General features: G+C 38.5%; 1 protein-coding gene across 13 annotated transcripts in view; it reads left to right on the top strand.

Moving 5' to 3' along the window:
- ARHGEF28 (Rho guanine nucleotide exchange factor 28) overlaps positions 1-20,256 on the top strand; it is a 306,584-nt gene that overhangs the window by 217,069 nt on the left and 69,259 nt on the right. For all 13 annotated transcript variants that reach the window (XR_013445747.1, XR_013445748.1, XM_036080795.2 and 10 more), the window contains 6 exons: positions 1,748-1,859; positions 5,670-5,712; positions 10,728-10,851; positions 11,185-11,317; positions 17,440-17,495; positions 18,567-18,615. Coding sequence is in view for 11 of the 13 variants with exons in the window: in XM_036080795.2 (XP_035936688.1) it covers positions 1,748-1,859; positions 5,670-5,712; positions 10,728-10,851; positions 11,185-11,317; positions 17,440-17,495; positions 18,567-18,615 (517 nt within the window). In the remaining 2 variants the exon portion in view is untranslated. The remainder of the gene's footprint in view (positions 1-1,747; positions 1,860-5,669; positions 5,713-10,727; positions 10,852-11,184; positions 11,318-17,439; positions 17,496-18,566; positions 18,616-20,256) is intronic.

Here is a 20,256-nt window from a genome sequence, read left to right as displayed (position 1 = left end):
TGCTTTATTTTTGTAGTGTGCTCTGCAGTATTCAAAACATGAGTTAGACATATACGAAACTTATAATTTTCTCTTAGCTAGCTGGGACATAGGTATTACTTTTAATTTTTGAGTAAATGAGGTTTTGGAGAGATGAGATGTCTCGTCAAGGTTGCCGCCACTTGGTGATAGATTCAGTACTCAATCCAGGCCTTCTGACTACAGTTCCTGAATCCTTCCCCTCAGCTCTGAGGCCTGGAGAGCAGTCATGATCTTTTGAACCTAAATGTCATGTGATATTTCTGGATGATAAGAAATGGGTATGGTTGTTAATGTAGATACTTCTTTGCATTTTGAATGGAATTGTGAAAAAGTTCTCATTACTTGGAAGGAAAAGTAATTCAGTCTTTGTGAATCAGTTCATGCTGTTCACTTTCAGGAAGACTCCGTCCTATAAAATGTATCTTGCCTTCCCTCTGTAATTGCCCTGTGTAACTTTTTGCCAAAGAATTCTGGCTAATTTTCAAAGTTCCATGGTTATGAAAAATAATTACTATACATAACTTACATGCAGAGGGTGACATTTGGCTCTGGCCCTCTGTGACTAGTCACCGTTAGGGGTATAGGACAGCTCAAGCTGTCTGATGTCTAGAACCAGCGGGCCCTCCCTAGGAAGACATTCAGGAGCCAAGGCCCAAGGCCCTTTGTGACGGGGGCAGGCTTCTGTTTCAGCTTTCCTCCAGGCTTGTTAACTAAACCAGTGGACTTAGGGAAACTTTATGTTTTCACTTAGGGAGAATAGAAGCTACCAGTGCTTGTGAAGGATAGTTGCTAATGGCTTAATTTTAGTAACAAATTTTGCATGACTTTATTTTATCTCTGAGTGATATCTTAAAAACAGATGAGTGGGATCAATCAAAAGGCCACTAGGTCCCTACTGGATGAGAGTCAGGTACCATAAATGGCTTTATTGGTGTTCTATTGCATATTCATTTAAATTTTCCAGAACATGTAAGATAACCATGTTTTAATTATCTCGCCATCTTACATTGTCACATATGTTGCAAATATAATGACAGAAACAGTATGTAACTGTGAAAACAGTAACATAACAAAAATATAGGTCACTTAAAAAAATTAAAGGTACATAAATCAGTGAAATTCAGATACCATCTCAGGAAGTGCTATATGGAAAGCTTTTTGAAAGGTGGGCACAGACTGGGAGGAATTGTACATTGACCTGATGTGTTCTTCCTGAGAGGCTGCAGCTAACATTATAAATTTAAATAGCTGTCTGGGTGTTAAAAAAAACTCTTGTAAGTGGCAATTCTTCTAACTTCTAATAATTATGAAATAAAAAGGTATCAATTAATATGGAATTTTGCTTGGATACTACAGTGTAAAATACCAAAAAACAAAAACAAAACACCCCTAATAACAGAGGTGAAAAAAAGTGGCTAATTGTTGAATATGCAGAGAAAAAAATCATTTGACATAATTTTTCACTTTCAACCAACTTGATTAGAATATCATAATTGCATTTTAAAGTACATATGGGGCAGGAAGCTCAAGTTTACTAATGTGTTGAAAGGACAATAAAATTTTAAAAGTTGTGATAGGCGAAGAAAAACAAAAAATGAGATTACATCAGTAAGATTCACATTGACTCTTTTTACGGAGATGCTGTTTCAATAACATTTGTGGTGAACATATACTTTCAAGTCCTCTGTAGAATTTTTTAAAAAAACTTTGGTATGATTTCTTTTAGGAATCCTTGCTTTCTGGAGTCCGCTCACGTTCTTACTCCTGCTCATCACCCAAAATTTCTTTAGGAAAAACTCGGTTGGTGCGTGATTTTACAGTGTGCAGTTCTAGTGAAGGTAAGCATTCTTTACCATTTGGTCTTGAGAGCATTCTATTCCAGGACAGATTTTCAGTTAGCAAAAGTATATAAAATATACAAAAGTAGCAGGCAATTTTCAGTTCCATTTTCATAATTGATTTTTCTAGGCTTAGCAAAATCCTTTTCTCATTGGATATTAGTCAAGATATAGATTTCATTTTGATGAAAATACACATAGGTACACACCTCTCTGTTGCTTTATTTTTTGAATGAAGTGTTTTCCTCAAGGACAGTGGAAATGAGAATTTATTCTAGGTTCATTATTATGAGAGCTTTAGAGGATTTTCAGGAAATCATAAAAAATTACTTTGCCCTATGTGTAAATTGCTGAAATCTAACTAAAACAAAGCACAGCAAAATAGATTTGTTCCCTTTCTGTATTTAGCAAGGGACTTGAGAGAGTTGTAGTAAAAGAGAAGAGTTGAAACATCAGTAAATGTATGTCAGCATTCTTTGGGGCAATGTAAACAATCAGAACTAAAACTTTGATACAATAGAAGTTTAATTTATCCATCTTTAGAAAGTGTGCACATCATAAGCCTACAGCTTGACAGATTTTCAAAACTGAATTCAGATTAATAAACAGAATAATTATGGGCAACTCAGAGCTGCCCTTGTATCTCCTTTCAGCCGCAATTCCAATTTTTGACTTTATTTTGAAACAAAGGTATTTCTGTACATAATATATTTTGTAGTAATTATATTTAAAGGCATATTTGGTAGTATTCATGTCCATATGTAATATAAAGCATTATAATAAAATGTTTCTTAGTATATTAATGCTTCACTTGTCTATTATCCTTAAGAGTCTTAAAAGCCTCAGAAAGCAAGATGTGCCCAAGTATTTGTAGTTTCCTATTATAGAATATTTAAAATAGAATTTATTTCACAAGTCTTTTTCTCTTCTTTTTTACTTATTCTTTGTTACATTGTTGTTGACATTTTTATGCCATGTGAAGCAATACTGAAAACAGAATCTTTATGGTTGGAACTGCCATCCTAAAACAATGACTTACATATGGAAGATGTTCAATAATTATTTGTTGAATGAATGCACTAGACAAGATACATAGAGCACAAAACAGGTGCTAGGTTTTGTTTTGTTGTTGTTGTTGTTGTTTTCCTTTTTCTTTCTGGGAATCCTTGCTGGAAGAGGAGAAAGCAAGACTGATAATAAACATTTAAATTTTCGGAATGTGGAATGGAGAAAAAGGACTAAGAGAAAGAAAAGATACAGCCAACTTGAGAGGACAGGAAAAAGATGGATTAAACTTGCCCTGTTTTTTTTTTTGTGTGTATAGATAGATATATAGATATATCATGAGTCTTTCTGGGATCTCCAGGTCTCCTTAACCTTGGTTTAGGTTGGGATTCCTTTAATGGCACCTTGACATCTTTTCACTGATGGTCCTAGATAGGGAACTAACTTCATAACTTAACTATTTAGAAAATGCTTCTAAGTCTTTATAGTGTGCAAAATGGCAGCCTTGCCATTATATCTGTAGTGTGACTAGTTTTTAAAGTCAGAGATGAACCATGAGAAACTATGGACTCTGAGAAACAAACAGGGTTTTAGAGGGGAGGGGGAGGGGGGGATAGGTTAGCCCGGTGATGGGTATTAAGGAGGGCACATATTGCATGGAGCACTGGGTGTTATACGCAAACAATAGATCGTGGATCACCACATCAAAAACTAATGATGTATTGTATGGTGACTAACATAACATAATAAAATTAAAAAAAAAAAAGAAAAGAAAAGAAAACTCAGGCCAAAAAAAAAAAAATAAAGTCAGTTCAGAAGTTTGAAGTTGTTGACCAGATGACTGAGAGGAAATGGATTGTTTATAAGGGAAAAAAGCCCCGATTTATGAATTCTTTAATGAATAAGGAAGGGTATCTGCCTTACATACAATCCTTAAATCTTTGCATTTGAGTTAGAATAAAAAAACTGACATCAATTCCTTTGGCTTTTCTGTTAATAAAATCTTACCTTTAGACAGTATATTTAAAAATAGGGCTATTTCAATGAAGTTTCATCTCCAGAAGGTAAGAATCACAAATAGGCAATGTAGGTTGAAGCTACATAATAAATGTACAAGATTCCAATGCGTAAACCATAGGTATATGAAGAATAAATTAGCTCTTAAAGAAGAGGGAATAGTTTTAACTCTGTGCATCTGTGTGTAGGTGTGATCAAAGCACAAGAGTGAAAGCTTGACTGGTTCAAAGATGTGATGTTTCATTGTTTAGTTCATTTAGATTAATCAAAGTTAAATTGACATTTACATTACTTTAAGTTCCTTCGCGATGTGTTTGGAATAGTCCTAAAAATTTTCTTTATTTGAACAGAATCCAAGTCTCCTTTCACCCCAGTTGGAAGCTCCTATATATGAGCTATAAACTAGATATACAAAATAGGATAGTGTTTTAGCCCTCTTTATTCTTATTTGTGATGTTTTCTCATGTTTGTCACTTCCAAGAGGTTACTTATTATCATTTCTCATGGTTTTTTGGGGGTGCCAAGGGTACAATGATGTGGCAACATTATTTAATGCTTGTATATACAAAACAAAATCCTATCCTGTAATTTCCTCTGGTACGTTGTGTGTTTAGATAGACAGGAATATTCTCAATAATTACAACCTTACCAAGAAGGACAAAAGTGTTTTACTTTTAAGAATTTGAGGAGTGAAGTGAATGTACTTCTGAAAATCATTGTGCACTGTTAGATGGAATCCTATTAGACTTTGTCCAGTTGCCTGAGGCTGGTTCCATTAGTTTATTAGCTTGATTATCTTGGACATGTGGCTTAATCTCTTGGCATCTCAGCATGTTTACAACAAGCATAATGATTTCTGCTCATGAATTAATTTGAGGAATATTTAATATTTATGGCAATAAAATCCTCCAAATTCTTCAAAGCAGATTTTTTGTTACATACGAGGTAGCATTAGATTGAACATTGATATTTACACATTTCAGGGGATATGTGTTAATTAGTTTTCCTCCTTATGTATCTGATGCACTTTCCTTTGCAAACTGGTTTTGCCTCTTCACTCTTCTGGACTGTGGTGGTAAAGGAATTGTCCCTGCTCTGTAGATGATGTGCTCTACAGTGTCCTCTCCCTCCTTCAGTTCTCTCTCACTGTCTAAATCTGTGTCTCTGCTCTGATGAGCCCTCCACTTCTGGAAACAAGATGGTGCTCAGCTTCTTGCCTGAGACTGTTCCTTCTATCTCCCATCTCCCTTACCCCCAGGTCCAGGGGGGAAAGTGAATCTCCCTTTCCTACCACAAAGCACATCTCTGAAGTGGCTGCTGCTAGGATTTTATGAAGTCATTGCAGCTATATTAAAATGGACTCTTCCTTATGCTGGCCTTCAAGACTTTTCTTTTGAGCTTCCCTAAAAGGCAGCTAACATATTGATTGATTCTGTATGTTAGGGAATTAGTATTACAAGTAAGGGATGAAAGCTCTAATGAGAAATATCCAAGGTGACAGAACTAATTTTCTGCAATGCTGAAAATGTTTGCTGCCTCCTGCTGATGCCAACTTCATAAAGTCGTTAAATGTTGCCACATAGTGGCCTCCCCCCGTTCTCTCCAAACTAGGGACGGTGATAAAGATAGAGCAATGCCCTGCTTACATAAAATGACTTATTTTCTCATTATTTTCTAACTGGTGGTGTGAATAATGATAAAATACAGTTGAGCATGTGCATTTTAGACTAACACATGACTGCTAGTTTGTCTGCCTCAGTTTTCATTTTATTGTTCTGTGTCTTATAGAGCAAAGAGCTTACAGCTTACCGGAGCCACCAAGAGAAAAAAGGTATTTTAACTCTTCCAGTTTTCCTGAGGGTCTGCTTGCTGTCTTTGGAAATATTTGCACATGAATTTTGAGATCTGTTCAATAGTTTGTGAGAGGTTTCTGTGTAATGAGCCTGCCTGAATGCTTTGCTCCCTCTGTGATCTGTATGACAGCCTGTTCCTGTGAGTCCCCAGATGTGCAGGTCTCAGGACTGGGGACAGAGTATTCTCTTTTGGGTTATTTTCAAAGACAAACACCTCCAATGTCCTGGACCAATGAGAGCAACAGGGTGAGGATCACCTGCTTTAGAAAGGCATTAGGTTTTTGCTAAGTCTGCCTGCCATGACAAGAAGACTTGCTATGGGAACAGGCCCCTGGTTGGTCTGATGTAGAAAGTACGTAACCACCTCTGCTATCTCCTTATGGAATATTGCTTAGAGTGGTTGGTTAACTTCGAAAGAAAGAATAAGTGATAGAGAAAGTATTTTAAGCATTCACAGTTTTCTGGTTGATAGGCAGATCTGAAAGCTTGAAACCTCAGCTTCTCTTTTCCCCAGAAGGCAAAACTGTTGCTGGAGTCAGGCTTGGGAAGCTGACCAACAAGCAGGCAGGATTGTTGAGTTTTACTGGTCTTGAGTAACTGCTCATAAGTCACACTGTGAAATAGTCCTGGGGTTATGTGCAAAACTAGTGCCAGAAATGACATAAATGTTTGGCTTGAGGACACAATGTGAAAAAGAGTGAAAATGGCTTTAATTTGGGTCATAATAATGCTAAAACTTTGGAACTTTTTAATATATATCAAGATGGACTATTTTGTTTTAAATTTTAGAAAAAAAAAGGGGCGCCCAGGTGGCTCATTCGGTTAAGCCTCTGACTTTTGATTTTGGCTCAGGTCATGATCTCAGGGTCGTGTGATCGGGCCCCAGGTCAGTTTCCGTGCTCAGTGGGGAGTCTGCTTAAGATTCTCTCCCCCCCTTTCCCCGCTCTCTCTCTCTAAAAATAAATAAATCTTTAATTCCTTAAAAAAAAAATATCACTAAGAAAAAGCCTCCCTTTGTTCATTCCTATTTTGTTGGAGACCAGAATAGAAATTTTCAAGTGATACAAATAGGAAGACTAAGGATACCCTTTATTGATAGGATGATGATGAAGAGGGCATGGCCATGATGGGGATAGTGATGATAGCAAAAGCAGCAATAACTGACCTATTGAGTGTTTTTACATTTACACTGGGTACATTGGGTACTCATGTATAGGCAGATTACTCAGTTGTGGAATTTGATCATCATCTTGGTTATCATTTTGGTTAATAGTCTTCTCCCTGTTATCTTCTTAATTATTGGAGAAGTAATGGACTAATGTAAAGATTTTTTTTCAATCAAAAATATTTATTCTCCATTAGGAGAGGGACTTAAGACTGAAAAAGCCAGTGTCATAATTGGTTAAATATTAGCCTATAAAATATTTTAACTTGGATGGTATTTGTAAGGAGTATCCCTTTCTTATTTCTTATTTTGTCACTTCTGTTTTTTCTCTTCTTTAGTCTGTGTTGGTCTACATCCTGAAAGCATCTGACTTTCTCAGTCATATTCCCTGGTGTATCTTGTAGAGTAGATCTTTCATTTCATTTAGTCTGTGCACAATACCTTATTGGATGTTCTAGTAGGATCCCTGGCCATTGCTAATGCTTTGCTCTAGTCATGTTGAACTTGAGGGATCTGCCTTCTTTGGAATTCTCTTATTTATATTAACCACTTAGTTTCTGGGAAAGAATGCAGACAGGTAAAAGGGGGATCACTCCAGACTTTATAAGATCTTTTCTGTAGGAACAGACACTTCATCTCTATCAATTTTTTTTAATTACAAAATATAGTAGTATTTAATTCTCCAAAAATGTTAGTTTATACAGTAGCTGACAAATACAGTTTAATACTTTCAATATAAGTATATAATTCTTTGTTTTAAGTTTTTACTTAAATTCCAGTTAGTTAACATACATTGTAGTATTAGTTTCAGGGTGTATCAACTTCTTTTTTAAATTAAAAAACATTTTTTTACAGGGTGTACCAACTTCTTAATTATATGGCATGACTGTTTTTTATTGACACTATCTGTCTTAAATGTGTTACATTTATTACTTGATCTATTTTTTTAAAAAATGAGCATCTGAATGTCCAGAAAAGTCTCATTGTGTCTATTTTCAGTTTGGATATTGGGAATTCCTTTTAATACTTAGGTATTCAGTTCTCTGAAAAATAAGTTATGGATATTACAGGTTTAAAGATTAAGATGAGGAGGATCCATATTCTTAAGATACTTAAAATCTTCACTGAAAAGGTAATGCCATGAGAATCTCTGAGGAATGGGGTTTGTAAAACTATTTTGAAGATGATTTCATCGGTCATCAAATTGATGATAGAGTTTAGGCATCTTGTTCTGGGATTTGAAAAGAGTTTAAATGAATTTTTTTTCCAGATTCTTATAAACTGAAAAGCTTTTTAAAATCTGTTGTGAAATTAGTTGGCAATTTTTCCCTTCTTAGTTCTTCCTTAACATAACTAATTGTAACATAGGTGAATATAGTATTGTTAGATTTGAAACATGGAATCAACCACCCTTCTACATTTGCCCAGAGGTTATACTATGTTATTCATTTTTGTAATGTGACAGTGGATCATGTCCATGATATTCACATTTCTACCATGTGGGATGGCCATTCTTAGTTTTTAATATTGAGTGTTTCAGTATTTTTTTGTTTACTTGGTCATGTCTCAGGTTTTCTCAGCCTTTAAGTTTAAAGAGTAAGTGGTATGATTTTATGTCGTTTTGTAGTAATATATAGGATATAGGAAAATTGTGATCCACTTAAAGGTTTTAGATCAAAACTGAAACATTGTTTTTGATATGGTCTTCTGTAGCATAGGGAATTGGGAAAAGAGTTGGATAAACAGAATTTTCTTTTATTTAAGAGAGTAGAGGGGCAGCTGGGTGGCTCAGTGGGTTAAGGCTTCAACTCTTGATTTTTGGCTCAGGTCATGATCCTCAGGGTCGTGAGATCGAGCCCCTGATCAGTTTCTGTGCTTAGTGGGGAGTCTGCTTGAGATCCTCGCCCTTTGCCCCTACCCCCACTCGCACTCTCATGCTCACTAGTGCTCTCTCTCAAATAGATTTTCTTTAAAAAAAAAAAAAAAATCTTTAAGAGAGTAGAGTTGTGTTTCTGCTGGGAGGTAGGTAGCGGGGAGGACTTCTTAGCATTCTTTAATTCTGTGACTAAGGTCTCCTCACCAGATTGTTCTTGACATAGACATTGGAAGGCACTTGGGATCACAGAAGATGTTCCAGAAACCATTCTTTCTAAGGTCTCAAATTTGTTTTTCTCCTCCATTCCAAAAGTGAGTCTGTTGAATAATATGTCATGAGTTTTGCAAATTAGGATGCTTAAGAAACAAGAGGTATGGAAATTTATAAATATATTAACCAGTCAGTTATCTAGGGAGGTGGCTGTGGAAGTAGAAAGGAAATAACAAAGTATATAAGTTCCTTTTGTGACTCTGAGTAGTCATAGGGTACCTTCAGTTCCATCTGCCCTCTTTCCTTTCTAGCTTTTTGAGCTGTTTTCTCTAGGTAGCAAACCCACTTTCACTTATTGTGCCGAATTCGAGTTAGCAGGACATACACTGTCCTGCCTGTGCCTTTAGATCTGCATGACCAAGAGGCACTTCTGAAGCCATTTATCATCTTTTCTAAATGCATTCATAGGTTTGAACTCTCGATTATTTTACACAAATAATTATATTATTAATAATCTATATCTAATATAAATAACTAACTTAAAATTCCATTTAATATGTATCAGGTAAGTACATATTATATTTAAGTGTGGGAAGGGGCCTTAGAAATAATTGTAAGTCTAAGCCTGTCATTAATCAGATGAAAAAAACTGAAGTCCTAAGATTTGTCATTGGACTCATTGTCACAAAATGTGATCATAGATTTTGGTGATTATCAGTAATATGATAGCTTTTGAAAAGTATATCCCAGAGATGAATGTTATTCATCTAATGTGGGTGAATGAGAAGTTTGGGAAGTGGGAGAAACTTTGGTTATAGAATGTTCCACAGAAGCGTTACTTGGTTTTACATGATATTTGGTTGATCTTTAATATATACTCTCTCTCTTTCTTTTTGTCTCTCTCTGTCTTTTTGTAATAATGTTAGAAATATAAGGCTATCAAAAAGTTTCAGGGGAAATAGAACTTGTCATAGATGGGACTTGTTTTTTTCTAAAGAATGATTATATGGCTTAGGGGAATATAAATGTTCAGTGTGTTCACAGATTGGATACCATTATCTTTAGCTTGCCTTTTATTGTGGGGAAGTATCAACAGCCTTCTCTCTTTTACAACCTAGGGAGTCTCAGATTGCAAATAGCCTGGTTGAGTGGGAAAGGCTGAACCAAGAGCCAGGCAGTCTGTTTCTCAAGCTGTATTATCAAAGGAAATGTGTATCTTCTGAGTATTATTTCTATGTTCCAAAAATAAATAAAATCCAGTTTCCTATTACTGGTTATTTGCCTTCTCTGTGCCTTGGAAATTTCTGTTGGCATAGCAAATAGGGAGATGAGTGTTTGCAGACTAAAATTCTAAGTTTTCCTTTATTTCTCTAGTATTGTATTATGAAAAATTTAAAGTATACAGAAAAGTTGAAGGAATTATATGCTGAATACCCATGTCTACCACTTAGATTTTATAATTGATAACATTGTGAGATGGTTGCTTTATCATCCATCCATCCGTTATCCATCTATAAGATACATTTTTAGTAGATTGTATCTTTATCTTTAGAATAACCATTAAAACCTGAGAAAAAAGTGTATATACACACATGTGTGTGTGCATATATGTGTGTGTGTGTGTGTGTGTGTATATATATATATATATATATATATATATATATATATATATTTATTTATTTATTGTTTTTTATTCCCTCTTTAAGTCCTGGTAAGCCATGGTAACAGATTCTTTTTTGTAGAATTCAGGAAGAAGAATGGGATAAATACATTATACCTGCCAAGTCAGAGTCTGAAAAATACAAAGTGAGCCGAACTTTCAGCTTCCTCATGAATAGGATGACAAGCCCTCGGAATAAATCTAAGGTAATTAAAGTTGTGTTTAAAATGTAGCTGGTTCTGTTTTTCGGCAGTTAGTATGGTTTCCACTTGCCCTTTGAAGTCACTGATCTTAGATTTTTGTACACACATACTTGAAGACCTCTACATTTGTTATGGAATGTCGTCCAAGTCATTAGAAGTACGAGACAACGGTAGGCTGGCCATGATTCATTTTGGCATTACTGCACTCCTCCGTGTGCGGTCCTTACATTCAGACAGAAAATGTAGAGACTTTGTATGGCTTCCGTAAGTACTTTGGCGCTCAGCATTTGTCTTTTCTCATTTCTCCCCACTTGGCTGTTGCTGTTGTATCTGAAGACAAAAAGCAAGGATGCCAAAGACAAAGAGAAACTGAGCCGCCATCAGTTTGTCCCTGGAACATTCTCTGGGGTTCTACAGTGTTCGGTTTGTGATAAAACGCTCCTGGGGAAGGAGTCATTCCAGTGTTCCAGTAAGTTCTTGGGCCCAGCGTGTGCGGTCTTTGCATTTTGCGTCCCCAGACAGTAAAATGCCCCGTGAAAATAGGGCCATTGTTTTTTGTTTTATGTTTTTTTAAAGATTTATTTATTTTAGGAGTAGGGACAGAGCGAGAGGGAGAGAGAGTCTTAAGCCGACTCTGTGCTGAGCATGGAGCTTGATGCGGGGCTCAATCTTATGACCCTGAAATCATGACCTGAGCCGAAACTACGAGTCAGATGCTCAACTGACTGTACCACCCAGGCCCCCAGAGAGTAGGGCCATTGTTAAGCATCTTTACATAAACCTTCACTGTAGTGCTGCACGTGTGATTTGACAACTTACCAAGCAGTGACCCGTGATGGTTCGAGTCAGTGCTTGTTGCCCGTAAGTGACAGCCCCCGGAACCCCAGACCTGTATATCTCCCTGCCTACTTGATGTCTCCACTGGGGCATCTAAACAGCTTCTCAAAAGTTGCATGTCCAAAGTGGAGCTCTGCTTTCCCACCCCTGTGCCCACATGCAGGCTGATCCTCTCCATTCATGGCAGCTCTAGCACGCCAGTCACATGCTCATGGCAAAAAGCTTGGGGTCTTTCTTTTTTTTTTCTTTTTTTTTTTTTTAAGATTTTATTTATTTGTGAGAGAGACAATGAGAGACAGAGAGCATGAGAGGGAGGAGGGTCAGAGGGAGAAGCAGACTCCCTGCTGAGCAAGGAGCCCGATGTGGGACTCGATCCCGGGACCCCAGGATCATGACCTGAGCCGAAGGCAGCCGCTTAACCAACTGAGCCACCCAGGTGCCCCTTGGGGTCTTTCTTTATGCCTCTTTCTCTCTCACATCCCACATCTAGTCCTTCAGCACTCCCCTTGGCTCCGTCTTCCCAATATGTGCGAAAGCCAGCCACCTTTCACCCTGTTGCTGGTATCACCCTGGTCTAAAGCCACCATTTCAGTAGCTTTCTAACTGGTTTCCTTGTACCTTTAGCACAAATGGCACAGTTCTAAAAGCATCTGTTCTCAAAATAGCAGCCGAGTGAGCTGTGAAGGCACAGATCCCTGTGTTCCAGATCCTCCAGTGGCTTCCTGTCAACCCCCGCGGAAGGCAAAAGCCCTGACGATGGGTGTGAGGCCCCATCGTCTCTCCCTCTGTCCTCTCCCCCTTCCTCCCTCTGCTCCAGCCGCTCTGGCGTCTTTGCTGTTCTCTCAACGGGTCGGACATGCTACCGCCAGAAGGCCTTTCCTGGCTCTTCCTTCTGCCTGGAGTGCTCCTCCCTCAGGTCAGCCAGCGGACTGATTGCCCCCTCCCCTCCTTCAGGTCTGTTCAGATAACACGTTCTCAGTCAGCGCTCTCCTGACCACCCTGTGCTTGGCTCACACAGTGACTCAGAGCAACCCTACCTGTGGCCACCATCTCCCAGAGACTTCTGGTCTCCCAGACCAACAAGGCAAAAACCAGCCTCACCATCCACATGCCAAAAGGCTGTCCTTCCTTCTGTGTTAATGGTGCAAGCTCACACCTTGGGCATGCTGATCCCTCTTCCTGTTGTCCACCCCACCCCACCCCCGCCACTCAACACCATTCACTCCTTCACTTCCTTTATTCTGAATAAGTACTGGTACCACATTAGTCTTTGTCAAACACTGCTGTCATCTGCCCGCATCCACTTAAGGACTTCTCTCTTTGTTTACTGGACTAAGCCCACACTTTGCAGAGAGATGTGTTAGGTGCCCTCTGTGCCACATAGTCCTACAGTTGGTTCCCTCTTCAGCCTTGGTTTACAGCCAGAGGCCTTGCCAGGCATGTCGTCCTTCTCCCCACCGAGTGCGTTCTCCCGTCTCTGACCCTTTGCTTCTGATGATCTCCCTCCTCTTCGTTTCTCCCATCTCTTCAGCATCTGTCTTGATTTCTTACCTCATCTCGGGAGGTCTTCCCTGACCACTGTGTCCAAAATTTTTGTGCACCACACGTATGATCTATTTATCCATTTCATACTGGATTATGGACAACCTCTTGATATTTAACTACTAAAATAGACTTCAAGGACTAAAATGACACAGTGATGCTTCTGTGTCCCCTGCAGTGGCTATCACAGAGCCCAGCCCTTGGGCACTCCTGTGTAGTTAATGACAGACAGAAAACTGGGGCGGGGGTCTCAGGGAGGGAGGTGGGCTCACTGAAAGGTAAACTGTAGTGTAGCACAGAACATGTTGGTTCACAGAAAAGTTGGTCAAGTGGATGGCCATGGAAGTTTGAGCGGAAGGCAGAAATGGCTGAAAATATGGAGGATGTATTTAGCTTTTAAGAAAGTCATTACTGGGACACCTGGGTGGCTCAGTTGGTTAAGCGGCTGCCTTTGGCTCAGGTCATGATCCCGGGGTCCTGGGATCGAGTCCCACATCAGACTCCTTGCTCAGTGGGGAGCCTGCTTCTCTCTCTGTTCTGCCTGCCGCTTCACTCCCCCTGCTTGTGCTCTCTCTCTGACAAATAAATAAAATCTTTAAAAAAAAAAAAGTTATTTTTTTTTAAATGCAATAAGACTCATAAAAGATAAAAGGCTTAAGGAGAAATTTAAAATTATCCCAAATCTTACTAACTAGAGAAGATGGCTATTCATATTTTCATATTTTAATGGAGTTCATTCTCATTAGCTATTTATGCTCATGTTTTATTTGATATGAAATGTGTTTAATTACTCCTTACTTAGTGTACATTTAACTTTTTCTCATTTTTTTCACAACAAATAATGTGGTAAGTGGCATTCTTTTGCATATAACACTGTCCACATCTTTTTTTGGCTGTGTGGTCTCAATCCCACAACCCTGAGATCATAATCTGAGCGGAAATCAGCAGTCGGACGCTTAGCTAACTGTGCCAGTCAGGCACCCCAACACTGTCCACATCCTAGATTATTGTCTTACATTCTAGCTTGCATCAGTATGAGTACATGTAAAGTTTCCTCTTTAATGCACAGTTTTTTTTAAAAGTTCTAAGATTTATAGTTTTTAAGAAGAGGAGTGTTGGGGGGCACCTGGGTGGCTCAGTTGTTAAGCGTCTGCCTTCGGCTCAGGTCATGATCCCAGGGTCCTGGGATCGAGCCCCGCATCGGGCTCCCTGCTCAGCGGGAAGCCTGCTTCTCCCTCTCCCACTCCCCCTGCTTGTGTTCCTCTCTCGCTGTGTCTCTGTCAAATAAATAAATAAAATCTTTAAAAACAAAACCAAAACAAAACAAAACAAAAAAAAAGAAGAGGAGTGTTGGGGGTTTAAACTTTGGTTATTAAGCTTTTTTACATGGGGCAGATTTTGACATGTAAACTCAGCTGTTACTGGTAAATCCTATTTTATGCGTGTATTTTTGTTTTTAATTATGAAGGTTACTATTTCTAATCTTAACATGATAGAAAACAAAACGTAATATAGGTATTCAAAATTCTGGTGTTTGTATTCTTCTTTGTTAAAATCTGAGTTTCTAGTTTTTTATAAATACTATATTTCTATAAAATTATTTTTGTTTATAGATATATTTCCCTGCTTATATTTAGATGTTACATTACTGGGTGCACCTAAGTTCACAAATCACAGTTTCATTGCAGATTTAGCTTTCATAAACATAAAATTACCCTTCATTCATTGCCTTTGGCATTGATTTTTACCTTCTCTAAAATTAACATTCCTCTTGCTTTCCTTTTCTTTGTATTTTTCCCTATTTCTGTGTTTTTATTATTATTTTTTTTAATTTCTGTGTTTTTAATTTGGGGCATGTGTCTTTAATTTAGCTGTAGTTAATCTGTAACTGAGAGATACTATTTTATAACAAGGCTTTTTTTTCTTATTTACATTTAATTTTACAGCTGTCAACTATCTTTTATAGTTCTTTGCTCTTTTCCTTGATGTCTGATTTAGCTATTTATACCATGTGTTGTTGGTTTTTATGTTCTCGGACTTGGCAAGATAAGCTCTTGTAGTATCTACTAGTGGTAACTTTTAAGGCTTATACGTGAATATTCTTAAATTTCTCTTATATTTACCCTTTTTTTCCCCTAGACTCTATTGGTATACTAAGCTATTAAATTACTATTTTTATGTTGTATGTTTAATCTTTGAAAAATAGTGTTCCGTTTCAAGAATGATTTGATATTTGTATTCATTTCTCTATCTCTGCTTACAAAAATTTTTTAGATATGATTCTTTGTTTAGCTGGTTTTGTTGCTTTCTTCTCTTTTTTTTTTTTTTCTTTTTTAAAATAAAGCTGATTGATTCTTGAACTCTTAACTTTGATTCTGCTCGTAATAGTCTTGAGTAGGATTTCAGGTAAATCATTTTTTCAAAAGGGTTATTGGACTGATCTGTTTTCTGAAACCTTGTGTCTCTAAGGAGGTAGTATATCTTTTCTTCCTTCTTTCACACACAAAAAGAGATTTATCTGGCTAAATAAATTCCTAGGCCAATACCTTTGCCCCAGACATCCTGTCAACATTGGTCCATGAATTTTGGGCATCGAATATTACAATAGAAAAGTTTTGGGGCTTGTCTGACCTTATTTCTTTGTTGGTAACTTGTTCTGCCTAGATACTTGAGAACTTTAAATTTTTCAGTCATACAGATATCGTCAGAACGTGTCTACAGAATAGGTGTCGTTTAACTCCTAGAAAACAGGGAGACCTTTTGATTTGCCTTTTGTAGTTCTTTTTTAGTTCGATAAAAGTTTTTGTCCATTGTAGCTTTGACTATTGCTTCTGATTTTCTGATTTCTTCCTTGGAGAAGTGTGATCTCTGTTACCTTTTTTTTGTAAGACATTTTCTACTTTATAATTATACCCTCCTTTTTCTCTACATTCAGGGGGGAATCTTTCAAGTTTAATTTCCCAGTGCTGCTTTGATATTTTGGTTAAACTGATTCTTCTCCGTTGGGTCCAAGTTCTGCTTTCTTGTCCCCCAAATCTCCATCTCCCTCTTATCGTGTTGGCCTAATATCAGGTCCTCTACTCCCTTCATGGCCTTTTGGTCCTATTTTATGTCTGTTTTTTGTCTCTGAGGGAAAATACATTTCAAATATCTAAGTTTTTCCTCTCTGTTCCTAGAGTTAATAATCATCAGTGGCTTACTTTTCCTGTGAGTTTTCTAACTTTGTGTTATCTCATAGTTTCTACTTCTTCCCCTTTTCCTTTCATTCACTTGTTCTGCAATGAGGAGAGAGCACTCTGATTACCACGTTTGCCAGCAGGACCAGCACGTGGATAATCCTGACCTCTGCTCATTGGCCATTGAGGTATTGGCTAAAATGCCTCTGTAGACCTACAGCGGGATGAAGCTGGGTTAGCTTCTCAGTGGGTTATAGGCACTTTGCCACTGTGGCTGGGATGGACCTAAATGGGACCTTCTACCCACGAGGAAGGATTCTTTCTAATGAAAACTGTGATAAGCTGCAGGCTCCTCCCTTTACTGTGTGGAGGTGGGTGGGATGAGAGCGTCATGGCCGGTGGTGTGGAGGCTGGTGGGGATGGAGGGCAGGAAGACAACAGCCTGGCAAAAAGCAGTCCCCACGCACAGGAGCGGCTTTCTGTGAAGACAGCCTGGATCTCTGAGCCAGTGGGCAGAAAGGAGCAGGCAAACTCTTCCGTTCTTTTAGTGAAATTGAGGCCACGTGTGGTATAGAGGAAGACAAGCAAGCGGCCAACTTGTCTCTTTTAATGTGGCTATCTGTAGTTAGCAGGAATTCCTCCTGGAGCCTGACAGGACTTTTTTCAGCATTGCTGTGAGTTTGTTTTCTTTCTTTCCATCTTGCAAGGAGTTCTCCCTGGTGCAGGAATGGGCAGTTGCCACCAGCCAGATATCAGAAATCCCTTGCAGGGCAGGGCATATAGTAGTAAATGAGTTCTCAGGCAGACACAGAAGTGTCTATCATGCATGATTGCAGGTTTCATAATTGGTAAGACTCTGTGCAGAAGGGGGAAAATATCTCCAAGGAAATGAAAATGTTAACCATGTGCTTGTGCTCAAGGGTGGGGCTACATGTGATCTAGATATTTTTCCTTATGTTTTCTAAATATTTTTGTGTGCTACTTTTATGATGACCAGTAAAAGCACAATGCTGTCTTACTCATTTTTGTCTTTCAGACTGTAATGCAAACGTACACAAGGGTTGTAAGGACGCTGCCCCTCCGTGTACCAAGGTAATCTGTCATTTGTTTTACCTGTGCATATGTAGCTTTGTTGCTTTCTGTTATCTGTTTAGGTTTTTATTCTTTTATTACTGTCTATATTTGTTTTTAAAGTGATCATTATAGTGATTTAAAAAAAAAACACACATGTTCAGAGTGTATAGTTGTTTCCTGAAGTATCCACCTTTGGAAATAGGAAAAGCTCAAATGTGGCTGCCTGTTATAAGGTATAAGTGGGTTAGTCTTTCCATTGAGAACTGCTTGGTTTACCAGTGTGGACCTCAAGTGTATGTATATGAAGCGTAGAGCGGTAATTCTCAAACATCAGCAAATAACAGCATCACCTGGAGGACCTGGGAAAACTAGATTTCTGGGCCCCATTCTCATATTTGCTGACCCAGTAGGATCTGGGTGGGGTCCGAGAATTTGTATTTCTAACAAGTTCCCAGGTGGTACTGTTCTCCTGGGACCACACTGTGAGGTCCCCTGGAATAAAGGAATGGTCTCTGAGATTGGGAGGGGGCTTGAGGAAATGGACGCATCTGGTCACATTTCTTCCTTTCTTTCCCACTCTAAAGTCACGTCCAAAATGTATGCGAGTGAGCGTGATGACGCTTCAGAGGGAACCTTGGAGTCTCCATCCCCTGTGCCAATTGAAACAGACCTTGTGTGTGGTCACGTAGTTACGGGTGATGTTTCAATACCTCAGGGTGTTGTGGCCGGTAGGCAGGAGGGGTAGCCAAGAGTAGGAGGAACAAGTAGGAGAAAGGCAGCGCTGATAGGAGCTCCTCTCTCAGCTGCGGTCTGGACCCATGAGATGGAGATTTCTGGTTCCCAAAGACTTTTAATAGAGCTGGGATATTCATGATACGGGTTCATGAGGCACACGTTCTTTACAGCCTGCACATCTCATTATCATGCCATTTTCCTCTTCGGTGCATTTAATGTCTTTTGCTTTAAATATTTCTTTGTTTGAAATAAGATAACAAAAATATCAATAAGAATCCTGTGTAACTGGGTGGACATTTTTGTAGTCAGATGGAATTTAATCTCGTTTTACGTGTTTCTAATGTTCTTTACCAGAAATTCCAAGAGAAATACAACAAGAACAAACCGCAGACCATCCTTGGAAGTAAGTGACGTGGAAATGGCAATTTCATACATACCATACTTTTTTTCCAATGCGAAATACCTACTCCTTTTGTTTTCTCCTTTGTCCAAATATTTCTTCTTTCCTAACACATGATTAGTGTAATATTTACTTACACAAGGAGGTCAAGAATGGTATAAACTTCTATGCCAGTCTAATAGCTTTTGTGCTAGATGTACTATATGATATTTTATTTCAGAGAGGACTGTAAGGGGGGACGTGTTAGGATATTGCCTCAATTCTAAGGTATGATCTAGTGTAATATACACTATTGATTTAATAACAACCTTTGGGGGAAAAGAGAACACGACATGAAGCGTCCATAACTTTGTTTTCCTAGCACTAACACATACTTAACTACACAAATACCCATCACATGCTTCTTCAGAATCAGAGTTAGGGACAAAATCCTGAAGTTTGGAGTCTACAGTCCCTGCTGTCCATTATCATAGTGACCTGGTCCTGCTTATTAGCTGGGCTTGAGGCTGTGATCTCATCAGCTCCTTTAGGATGACAGTGATATTTCAAGGCAACCTGGCGTTTTTCTCATCTACGGTTAAACTTGGTGCTTCTGTTTTTCCTTGAATTACATATTGCTTCATATGAAACAATTCTTCTTGGCACTAATTGGAAGCTTTTGACAGTAGTTTACATTGCATGCAAGAACCAGGGACCATCATCTCCTAAGTTTCAAAAATCCTCCCGTTTGTTGTGAGAGACTTTGCAATTTGTTCTGCCTCAAATATGGCATTGCTTGCCACGTGGAAGCCATTTTTAAGTTTGTAGTCACTTTTCATTTGAATGCTCTAACAGTGTGACCAGTGTTTCCAAAACCGCTTGACTCATGGGACAATACAGTATGCAGATTCATGGTGATACGCGATTGGGTGTGATGTTGAACAGGTAAAGCTAGTGCAGAGAGTCACGCCTGTGACTTCGTTTACACCCCTGCTTGGACAGAAGTCCCTTTGATTGTAGTTGGGAGGTGCTTGTCAATTTCATAAGGTTCGGCATGAAAATAAAAGGACCTTATAATTGATAAAATTCCTTCTCTGGGAGTCATGAAAATCAAACCAAATCATACATGTATAAAATCCTTTGTAATATCCCGGGGTTCCATGTAAGTATTGATTCTCTTCTGCTTGAGAAGGTGTGTGCTCTATCTCTGATATTGTAGGATTGAAATATTTCCTGAGGGTCATGTATGGTACACATCAAGTGTAAAAACATATATGCCCGTAACTATTTAGAAGAAAGTGTTGAGAAGAAGTTTGGAAGAAACCAGAAAGGTATTGAAGCACCCTTTAGTTTTCAGTCTGTGAGAGAGAAGAGCTCAGCTTGACTTGCAGGTTTCATTTGCCTGAAGTTCTCACCCCCTAAAGAACAGACTCCCCAGCATCATTCCAATCCGCTGACATGGTTCTGTGTGTATGTGTGTATGATTGTTGAAACATACAATATGCCTTCTACTAATAGTGCTAATAACACCTTGCATCTATTTAAAGCTGGCTGGAAGGAGTACAAGCAGTGGTTTATGGGAAAGCTCTTTCAGTGTTTCCCCATTCCATCTTCTTGTTTGTGTAATCCCAGCCACCCACAGTCTCCAAGTGGCTGTGCTGAAGC

This window comes from Halichoerus grypus, chromosome 2 (genome assembly GCF_964656455.1).
Source record: "Halichoerus grypus chromosome 2, mHalGry1.hap1.1, whole genome shotgun sequence".
Classification (NCBI taxonomy): Eukaryota; Metazoa; Chordata; class Mammalia; order Carnivora; family Phocidae; genus Halichoerus; species Halichoerus grypus.
This window is presented reverse-complemented; position numbering and strand designations above follow the sequence as displayed.